Genomic DNA, 11475 nt, shown 5'->3' on the forward strand with positions numbered 1-11475 from the left:
CATCCCATGTAAGACTTTAATATGAAATTAAAGGGCCTTAAAATCAATCGTAGCCACTGCAAGTAAATGTACATGATTTTTTACTGCTCATTCACCTACTCTCTCACACACTGATGGCAGTTCAATCAGGAAAGACATTTTCCCCCCCAGGGTCTAGACACTGGTGGTGATGATGAAGATCTGGATTTGATGAGGAGATGGGATGAAGAGGAGGTGTGATGAGGTCTTTGGATTAGCTATCCTGGCACTGGATGTGATGACTGGAGGTAGAAGGTGAACGAGTGAGTCCTAAACCCAGAATTAGCAGTTCCCTTGTCTTGAAAGTCCTTTTTTGGGGGGGGATTCCCAAAACAAATTATGTGGTTAATATAAGTGTTGGAGATATACATTGATTTGTTATTTAGTAATCAAACTGTTATTTTCTTGCAATTTATATAAATTAATCATTATTTATTATTTTAGTTAATTCAAGCAATTCGTTATGCTTTTATTTTGAAGGTGGTTTAGGGCACCAGGTGATTATGTTTTTTTTGGAGACAAGTAAATGGTAAAATGGTAAATGGACTGTACTTATATCACACTTTATCAGGTCTTTTCGACCCCCAGGGAAAACTCAGGGGAAGCTACAGGTGAAACCTTTGTTCTGTATATATGTTGGATTATTGGAATTCCACAAAAATAAATGCAAAAAAAATACATTCTTGCGTGGACAATGGCTCATTTCCCCCAAGTAAGATTTGCTTACTAGTGTTTTTTGAAATGGCAGTTTTATTTGTATTGAAATGTTCATGTATTTCTTTATTTTGTCACTAGAATAAGCTTAAAAATGGTTAACGTTTAGTTTTACATGTCCTAGTAAAGGCAGTTCCTTACACGTGGCTGAACGAGAGTAATTAAAGTCATCACGACAGACATTAGCTGCCTTTAGCTTAGCGGTGGTGAGCAATCGTTATGTACTTTGTTTATAGGGTAACGGTAGCATTTTACTTCATCCTATTGCATTTATACTTCAACTATTATAAAAGTGGTGTTAATATGTGGAGATTATCCTGCTGAACATAACATGTAATTATCATAAACATGTGTTTGCCACAGAACTTACTTTTTGCAATATTCCAAAAAGCAAAGGAGAAATCCCATTGCTTTTTGTCGAGGGAGCCTTGCGATGCAAACTTCCTAGTCCTACAAAAATCCGTTTTCCCTGCATTATGTTCCCTAACCCTTGCTACATGTTAGCTCATATAGCAACAGCCCACTCAGACAAACTCAGACAACCGCATAAAGTAAAAATATTTTATTTAGAAATGATTATTCTTTTTGAAAATAAGTTTAAGAAATCCAGTGATATATGAAAATAATCAATAATCAGGTTAAAGTGCAAAAATACAGTTTTGATATAATGCATCTATACAAAAATAACATTGGGATGTGATATTGAAAAGGAGAAAAATATGTTAACATGGCTTTGATCATTCTCAGTTCGTAAAACAAAATTGCATAAGAGTTGTGTACCTTTAAAGTCTTTGGATTACAAGCTTAGTATTTGCACTGAGCAAACCGCAAGGTCGTGTTTCGCTTAACATTCCACACATCCGTTGCCAAGTCAGGCTTTGATAACTAAGTATACACTTCTCCACTAAGGCTTTTTTCTGTTTTATTCCTTTCAGAACTGGCTGGTGAAATATTTCATCCTTGAGGAGTATTCCCACGGAAGCAGAGCGCTCTGCCTCCCACTGCTGAGATGAAGAAGTCTTTGACTGTTGTTGTCTTTGGTCGTGTTTTTCCAGTGTCCCCGTCCTTCCCTGCTGGCAGAGTGACTCATTTGATCTTGGCTGGCTTCAGTTCCTTGACCTGCATGTGTAGCGTTTTGTGGACCGCCAGCGTCCTGGACTGGCAGAAGCCCTTCCCGCACTCCTGACACTTGAAGGGCTTTTCTTTGGAATGAATGTACCTGTAGAGAACACAAGAGAAGCTGGTTAGTATCAAGGAAGTGTCGTGTCAAGAGGTCAACATTCAGAGACATAAAGGTACGTGTGTAGAAGTCGAAAACGGCTCATTTTCTGTGTCGAAATGGAACACCACCACATCACGCTATTCTCGAAATCTCGGAGACATTTGGGATAAGATGTGTGAAGGTTTTGAGGAGAAATACAAACAAGGGGCAGCATTTTTCCATTAATCCCCTGAACATATCTCCGAGCTAATCCCTGAGTTTATCGCTAACGGACGGTGCATCAGCCTTCCAGAGCAGATGCACATTTTTTTATTTTCTAGTACAAAAAAACATCAAATCGTAGAAAACACCAGAACTTCCAATGTGATTGAAAACTGCTCAAACTGTTCATACTCTAATGTCTGAAGTCAAATTGGTGCCACAGTGAGTCACTATCAGGCTAGTCAGTTAGCATGCTAATTTCAGAAACACAATACATAGACATCTTTGACACATTTTCAAAACTTTAACCCTCTGAACTTTTTAAAACAGAAGGAGTAATTGTAAATTGTAGCATATCTTACACATAGCCCCACTTAAACATTGAACATCCAAACTTTACCCACTCACATCCCAAAGTACTTGAAACAATCCTTACGTACTTATCGACTTGTGACAGGTTTGACAGTTTTAACACATCATTTAAGGAGTGTTTTCTGACTTCCTGTCATCGTTAAGTAAGGTTTTGCACACCTTGACAGTTTTCTTCTGAATCCTTTCATCAGCAATCTAATCGGTATGCACTGCAACATTTAAAACAATGGTTGATGAGAGTTGTACGTTATTGAAATATGCTACTTTAATCCCTGTGACGTGCTGGTGACGACTCTTTCTGACCAACGATTGGTCTGCAATGTTTTTTATGCTTTAAGCACGGTCTAAGCTCGCATCTTGTTACGGTGACAACATTTTTCATCATGGTAAGATAGTAGTCACCTTTTGAATTTAACATTTGACAATTAAACCTTTCTCGAATAAGCCTTGAAGCATATCTACACAGGAGGCAATTCACCTAACCCTAAACCTAACACACACCTACAGCAGCTACTGGCAGGTATCTTATCAAGCTGTGTTTCACTTACACACTATATGCACATAATGTAGGTATTCATTGTCACGTGTGGTTGTGTGTTGAGTGTAGCCAAAACACAAGTGATCCACACCCAAATGTGTCTACTTTTGCTTTTAGTTTCCAGTATGGACCAAAAGGATTAGTTCCTTTAGAGTATCTATAAGCAAAACTGCTAGCCCACTCAATTTAAGAATTAGCATGCAAATTTGATGATTTGCTGGGAATTTGGTTAAAATATGTGTTAGTTTTGCGCGAAAAAAAAAAGGGGACATACAAAGGGTTAACAGCATTATATGAATACTGTGATAAAGAGGACATATTTTGCTGATTTTCAGGATCGTATTAGTATTTTGGTTAGCTGGCTGGCTCTGTTGTGATTGTTCAACTGCTTAGAGATGTTTCGCCCTTTAGCCTATCACGTAACATGTGTTGTACCACTAGCCAATAGACGTGCAAGTGTTAAATAGTGATGTCACTATGTTACTGAAGTAAACAAAGGAGTCCAATGGAGGCGTTTCAGGCGGGGGGGGGGGGGGATTTTAGCCTTTGCAGACCATTTACAAGCACAAAAACCTATAGAACACACTACAGGAGTGGGAAACCACAAGGAGCATAATAGGGCCTCTGAGAGAAATGTTAGGACCTTGCCTGTTACCACATCAAGTAATTTTAAGGACAGTGTTGGGTGTAAGTAACTGATAAAGCCTTCTTCTCACCTGTGATCCCGGAGGTGGTCCTGTCTTCTGAAGGCCTTGTGGCAGATATCACAGGTGTACGGCCTCTCGTCCGTGTGCGTCCTCTCGTGGATCAAGAGGTTGTAGGATTTGGTAAAATGGCGACCACAGAACTTGCACACAAACTCTTTCTTGGTCTTGGACGGCAATCGGCCCCGGCTGGACTTGCGCTCCGGCGAGGAGAGCTTGGTCATGTCCAGATGGAGGCCGGCGGAGGTCTGGTGGTGAGATGAAGCCTGAGCTGTGGCGGCTGCACCCGTCATGCTCAGGTCCTCCGCCTTCAGAGGATCCTCCTGGGTGGCTGCGGCCGCCAGGTTGGCAAAGTCAAAGCGGGGTTTGTTCTTGGAGCTCTGAAAAAGCCCCGCTGAGTCATGCTTGGGCTCCAGGAGGTGGGGGAACAATGGGAAGGAGGCCATGGAGGAGAACGGGGAGGGCAGCTTGGAGACTGTGCAGCGAGGCAGGGCTAGAGGCGGGTAGCCGAGGGTCCACTGGTGGAGCTGGATGGCGTGGAGCGCGCTGAAGCTGTAGATGCTCTGGAAGTGTTCCGCCGGTAGCTGTAGGCCCGTGGAACTCTGCAGGAGGGCGTAGTTGGCCAGCTGGAGCGACGGGTGCAGGGGGACCGGAGCTGGCAGGGTCTTGCTGCCCATGGCTGCTACCCAGAATCCAACAGGCCTTCTGGAAGAAACACAAAACATTAGCAGAGGAAAATATGCAACTTTCGGGCCAAGTGACATCGATATATTTCTAGTGCTGTCAAAAGTCAATTCATTGAAGATGACCAGGAGGTTTGAAATGTCGGCTGCTCTCACACACACACACACACACACAAACACACACACACACACACTCACACACACACACACACACACACACACACACACACACACACACACACACACACACACACACACACACACACACACACACACACACACACATAGATATGGTGTAACTACATCAGCATTTACACCAGAAACCAGATTAGTGTGACAGGCGTCAGGCAGGAATTCAGATAACTCTTCTGTAGAGGCTTTTAAAACCCACATTCTCCCCTCAGTGAGGGGTCTGTACATTTAACAAACTGCAGCTTTATAAGAGCAAAGATAACACAGTTTGATTCAGTTTCCTCGCACACTTAATGTAAATAATATCCTACTTTTAAATGTTGGTAGCTGTAGGCCCCTTTAACTGTTTCTTGGTCAGATTTAGATCTTTCATGAACAACTTGTATTTATTGTACTTTTTACTTCTGCTTTATTTTCTATTTTGAGATGTTATATTTTATGTTTCTTTGTTTTCTACTCTTTTTATATGCAATGCCTTGTTATAACACGCTGCTGAGACGAATCAAATTCCAATTTGGGATCCACAAAGTCTATCTTATCTTATCTTAAAAGAAAATTTGGAAAGATTTCTGTGATTAGTTTGTGAAGAAATACTTCTGGCATGTAGAACACCAAACAATCATTTCTAGACTCCTGTTTCCTGTATTCAGAAAGAATGAGAGTCAAACTGTTCATTTTTCACAAAATGCTTGATGTCAAGGCTTGGACTGCTACTTGATTGAATCCATGCAAAGACAAACCCCCTCCCTCTCCGATCCCCAACACACATCCTTTCATCAGGATCAGAGCCAATACACATCCAGTGCAGGCCTCAGCATCAGCTTGTGAAGTGCCCCTGCTCCTGGAGCCACACTGAACAGGGTGAGGTTCAGGAAAATCAGGTATCTGAAGTATTCCCGCATTCTCTTATTTTAGGAAGGTCAGGATTATAACTGAAAAGCTGAAAATGTTCTGCACCTCTACAACAGAATGTAACCTTAACGGTCCTGCATGGCATTACACATGTCCACCAATCCCACGTCCTCCAGTATTTATTCAAGATGTAAAAAAAATAGGTTATAGCCACTTAATCTAATGCCTCTCTGACCTGCATAACCTTTTTACATAGTATTTTTTACTAAATAAATTTGCTTATTTATGAAAAATTGTATTAATTTGAAAAGAAAATAGTGTTGTTGAAAAGTTAATCCCTTAGGTCCAAGAGCCTTGCTGCGCTTGAGTGGAATTTTTTTCTGGCTTGACATACACACACACACACATACACATACACAGACACAGACACAGACACAGACACAGACACACACACACACACACACACACACACACACACACACACACACACACACACACACACACACACACACACACACACACACAGAAGTCAGACAGAGAAATAACAGTGTGTGGGGTTTTTTGTAGGTGATTGCATGTTTTGTGTGGGTGTGTGTTTGTGTGTGTGTCTGTGTGCCTCCAGCAGCAGAGGAGCTGTCGGATCAGGTTTGATGAGCAGGATAACAATAGACAATAAAGTGTGACTCCTCCTCTCATTCACACACAAACACACACACACACACACACACACACAGCATGCACACTTCTCAAATTTACGCAGACGCTGCGTTCCAGCTCAACGTCAAGGGTTAAGTTCTCAACTGTATGCATTTACTCTAACACATTTGAGAGGGAAACTATTAGATGTAGTTTGTGGTGCTTGAAGATGTTTGAACACCACTTTGAAATCAATATTATAAAGGTAATTAGGATATGTTTAACTAACACTAGCTCTAAGCAGCTATTAATAAAACTAATAATTCAAAGATTCTTCTTTTTAAATCAAAGCAGGTATTTCAATACAAAATTGGTTATCAAGGTCAGTTGAATTTGACTTTTATCTGAATCAAACTACATAAAAGCCTGGAGGTTTTATAATTAATTTAAAACAGTAAATATAACTACATAAAGCAAATACATTTGTCCACTTTCTAGTTGAAAAAAAAAATAATAATTACAAATATAATAGTGATAGTACTGATTGTGATTAATATTTCTTGTCAGAAAAGTCTTATTTTAGAAATTGATAATGAGAGAAGTAGTAGTGCAGTGTGAGAGCTGGGGGTGAAGCTATCTATTATTCATGTTGTGCAATAACCACTGCCGATAACAATCAAAAGCTGTTGTGCAATACCAATGATTACAAGTGCAATATACCCTTGATTTTCTTTAAAAATGTGTAATCCTCATACTTTTATATATCCACAAACTTATTTAAAATTCTTGATATTTCTACCATCAATGTGTACTTTTTCTCTCCCTTTAATACTTTAGTCTAGTTTAGATTCCTTTTATCTGTTGCTGTTGAAACGTTAAATGGCCCCTCTGCGGGACAAAAAATGATTCTGATTATGACAATTAAATTGGAAATGAATCAGCAAGCTTCAGGCACCAGATAACTCTCTCATTTCTCCAGCACCTGCGCCGTAGGGTCCACCCAGAGACCTTTTTTTTTCTTGCTTCCAGTTTATTCATTCTTGGCTAACATCCATCCCATTGTTCTGAACATGATCGTACAGACAGAGAGCAGCGTTTACACTGTGCAGCTAAACGCAGTGAATAATAAAGAGGGATGCCTGCGGCCTGGCCATGCAGGGAAGGGTTTGTAACGAGGAGCTCCGGCCCCCTGCGGTCTGCTCCTTTCTGATCATCACGCAGAAGTAATTGACTTATACTTAGGAGGTCATTAGAGGAGATAAGCACTGTGCCGCTGAGCGCTCCTCACCTTCTCCCCTTTCATGTCTACATACCAGGGGCCTCCAAATCCAAACAGCCATGTGGCCCTTTTTACTCTGGAGGACATTGTGAGATCCGACGCCTCTGAGGGCCTCGTTGTGACGACTGACGCCGCTTCTCACCTCGGTGTAAACGCGATCAGACCGGCTGAGGTACACACATGTGGGGCCACGGGTGTTTTCCTCTAGAGGACTGAGCAGGTTTTATACAGAATTAGCCTTTAGCGACATGCTAATTAACAACTTACAGCGGGTGTGTATTTTGTCAGTCGATTTTGACTCAATACATTTAGATGTGACAACTTCTATGCCAATGAAATATCCCCCAAAAAATAAAGGAGTTAGTATCCGGCTCCCTTCACGCATGTCTTCCCCCTTTATCTCCCCCATTAACCCTGTCACTCTCCTATAAAAGCCAAATCTGTCCCAAAAAGAAACCTATTGAAATAAAGGCTGCAATGAAAAACAAAAGAGGATAACAAATAACAAGTCTGCTACTCAACTAGTTTCCAACATATGAGTAACAACACTACTGTGGCACAGGGGATAAAAAGGTGTCTGCGAGGGTCAGCGGTTCAATCCCCGCCCCCTGCAGTCAACATGTCCATTAATCCGAGGGCAAAATACTTAACCCCCAAATTGCTCCTGAAGGCATTTAATCCCACTATGTAACCTGATTACTGGGGTTAGTTTGCATTTTAATATTTGTATTTTTTATATATCCATGGTAAAGTTTAAAGCAGTTCTTCCCAACTCAACAAAAAAAAGACAATTGAACCCAGAGTTGCACCAGTAGGCATTTGTATGGTATTGAAGTCACTTTGGATAAAATATTATAAAAAGATTCATAATATTAAACTCAAACTAAACTGTTTTATTTAGTACAGATGTTTCACTTATGTATACTCTTTTGTTTTTTATAGTTAAAGCATTAAAATATGTTTAAAAAATTGATTCAATCCAGGCAGACGATTGTATTTGCTTAGTTGATAACTAGTTTAAAATTTAACAATAGAAAGCATGTATAATATGAAAATACTAACAAACTCCAGAAATCTAAAAACAAAGTGACAAAAAAGTCTAAAAACAAAAAGCTAAAATGTATGTAAATAGGATGATATGTTATTATGATGATAATGTTTGGTATTCCATAAGAGTCAACAAATGTCCATATTCATACAGCTGTTTTTAATATATTTTTCATCTGACCTTCACAAACATGTGCTGAGTTAAGAGTCTTATAATCTGTCAGTCTGTTGTCTCCTCATTTTTCACTAAGTCCACTAATGCTCATAATGGTACCGGGGTTAGAACCGAGGTCTTTAGGTGTGGTTACATATTCTGGGCTCTCTTAAAATATGAAATATTTCCAGTTGCCAGAAACTCACGGGCTCCGTTCCATATTAAAGATTATTTTTTCTCCTTCTAAAATCAGGTTTGTTATTTTAGAGCCTGTGTTGTAATTTCATGTCTGAAAAAGCTTCGTTTGCAGATAAGAAAAGAACAAAATGACTTGATAAGTGAGCAGATATGTTAAAAAAAAACAACAGCACAGAAGCCAATTCAATAAAACCATTTGTAGCGAAGTACATTAATGGAAAACGTCAACATTTTCAAGGACTTTTCTTCAGTATTTTCACTATATTTTAAAATCACTTTGCTACAGTTATGAGGGACATTTACTTTTTTTTTGCTGTGATTTATTCTTAGTAAGTTGTGAAAATATGATATATTTGCATCCATTAAAGCAGCATACTTAACAAAAGATTTAAAATAAGCACCATTAGGGCTCAAATTATATATCTACACACAATTCAGCAACCTACTACTTACATAACCCCCCAAAACAAATACCTTTTACTACACTTATGGAAATGTTAAATTAGTACAGCATAGTGTGGCAGCAAATGCTTCTTCTTCTGTGGTATCTACTTAGTAAAGTCTTTGAAACTTTCCATGTCCATGCATGACCCCCCACCTCACACTCACTCCACTATGATCTGATCTCCAGCCGTCACACCTGCAGCCTCAAACACAAACACACCACACACACACTATGTGGATGATCCTGGCCTCTCATGTCCTTATCTCCACATTAATCCCAGCGCTTCACACGTGTTAATGAGCTCAATGGTCATTAGATTTTATGATGTTAAGGATCAGCAGGAGGCCTGTTTGGAGATGTGCTTGTTTAGTTAAAGAAACTGTCTTAAATTCAACATATGCTGAGGAAAAGTATTCCTATTAATGTGATGACACTGAAGGTTGAATAAAAATAAATGTGGTTATCACTAAATATATTGTAATGTCTAAAGAAAGTGAGAGTTGTATGTAGGACGTTTATGATACACCTGTTGATATACCATTCCTCAAAAACATGCAAGATCTCACCAAAATATTATTTAAATCTAGAAGTATGGAGTTGTAGAAGAAGTTTTCAGATTTATTAACAATTATACTCACTTTTGCACTTAAGTCAAAGTAGAAAATCTAAATTGCAAGTTTGCAAAAACTTTGATGCAAGTTAAAGTCCTGCTTTCAAAATCTTACTTCAGTAAAAGTGATCAAAAAGTACTCAAATTAAAAGAACTGTTCCCTTTTAGAATCATATATATTAAATCACAGGATTATGATTATTGATACATAAATGTTTCGACCACAGATGGTAAAGATGGAGCTCATTTCAATTACTTTTTATTATGTTGAAGCTATATTTCTTTTGTTTAGTTTATATTCTAAATCTGTAAAGTAATTAAAGTCAGATAAATGTATTGGAGTAAAAAGTTCAATATTGCTTCAAAATTAACTGAATTAGAACTAGAAAGTAGCATAAAATAAAATACTTGGGTAGTAGGCCTACCTCAAAACTGTACTAAAGTACACTATATGAATTAATATAGGACATTTCATTTCATTGCACTTCTGTAAATATGTAGAAACACATGTGGAATGAATTTCCTTTTCGTTTGGGGTAGTATAAAAGTGAAAACTTACCAATAAAAGATGTATTTAATTGTTAAATTGTCCCTGGTCCTGCTGGAGAGTCAGGGTGAGCAGCCCGCGGTGCAGCCTGTGTATCGGACGGAGAGTCACTGAGACCCGGGCAGCGCCGGCATGTTCCTCCGCTGAAACGTCTTCCCTCCGGGGTGAGTGGCGGTGCTGTGGGCGGTGCAGTGTGCTGCTGTATGTTGGTGCTGTGTTGCGGTGCTGCAGCGAGCCTCCTCTGCTCTGCCTCTCCGCTGCCACCGCCTCTTATTGCGGAGGAGTCCGGCTGAAGAGGCGCGTCACTCCGCCAGCCCACATCCACAGCCCCGCAGGACACCATCCGTCATGTCGGCCTTGAGAAGCGGGACTGTTTGACATGACAGCGGTGGTAGAACCAGAGTTGGAAGGTAGTGAAGTACATTTACTTAGGCATACATTTGAGGTACTTTTACTTTCCGACTCTTCAGCCCTCCCATTGAAAGTACTATGCGTAGCCTAGTACTCAGATATTCTACTGAAGTAAAAGTATCAAATCGTGAAATTATATGAAAAAGCTGGTAAAGGTGGAGCTAATTTCCATGATTTCTCTGTATGCTTATTTTTCTTGTAAACATATTCTTTATATGTTTTAACTAACTTTTAATAGCTTCTAAAACAGTTATGACGGTTGATCTTATCTTGTCTTATTTTATCTTAATCGCTAATATAGGCCTTAACAATCACATGTCATTATATCAAGCAGTATATTCATAGCAGCATATGAAATAATCTATCTACAATCCGTAATGAACACACAATATACTGGTGTGGAAGTATGTTGAGCATTAATAAATTGAAATACTCAAGTAAAGTACAAAGTATGTCAAACTACTATTTATTGAGTAAATGCACTTTGTTACATTGCAAAACTGCATATAGAGTAACTTTTTTATTTTAAAAAATGTGACTTTTAGAAAATAAAATTAAAATCTAAATACTGTGAGAATAATGTGTTTTATAAGGCGTCTAATGATGTCATCGACAGTCACTGCTGCAGCGGACGCAGGCTCGAATCCGGCAT

At 39.3% G+C, this 11475-nt stretch overlaps 1 protein-coding gene across 2 annotated transcripts; it reads right to left on the reverse strand.

Annotated features, from left to right (window-relative positions):
- Nucleotides 1–1279: 1279 nt before the first annotated feature.
- osr1 (odd-skipped related transcription factor 1) lies at nt 1280–10851 on the reverse strand. 2 transcript variants are annotated; one of them, XM_063908246.1, is made up of 3 exons: nt 10425–10851; nt 3782–4471; nt 1280–1951 (listed from the first exon to the last, which is right to left on the reverse strand). In XM_063908246.1, exons 2-3 carry the CDS (start codon nt 4444–4446, stop codon nt 1819–1821), a joined length of 798 nt encoding a protein of 265 aa, XP_063764316.1. In that variant the 5' UTR covers nt 4447–4471; nt 10425–10851; the 3' UTR covers nt 1280–1818. The 2 variants fall into 2 exon arrangements, with proteins under 2 accessions (XP_063764316.1, XP_063764315.1); XM_063908245.1 differs by having other exon boundaries at nt 3782–4474; nt 10425–10845.
- Between the last annotated feature and the right edge of the window lie 624 nt (nt 10852–11475).

Source organism: Eleginops maclovinus, chromosome 19 (assembly GCF_036324505.1).
Source record: "Eleginops maclovinus isolate JMC-PN-2008 ecotype Puerto Natales chromosome 19, JC_Emac_rtc_rv5, whole genome shotgun sequence".
Taxonomy (NCBI): Eukaryota; Metazoa; Chordata; class Actinopteri; order Perciformes; family Eleginopidae; genus Eleginops; species Eleginops maclovinus.

Coding starts and splice junctions, on each gene's coding strand:
- osr1 (XM_063908246.1), bottom strand. CDS start 4,446: ATGGGCAGCAAGACCCTGCCAGCTCCGGTCCCCCTGCACCCGTCGCTC. Junction 1,952..3,781: donor GACCACCTCCGGGATCACAG/GTGAGAAGAAGG, acceptor TGTTCTCTACAG/GTACATTCATTCCAAAGAAA.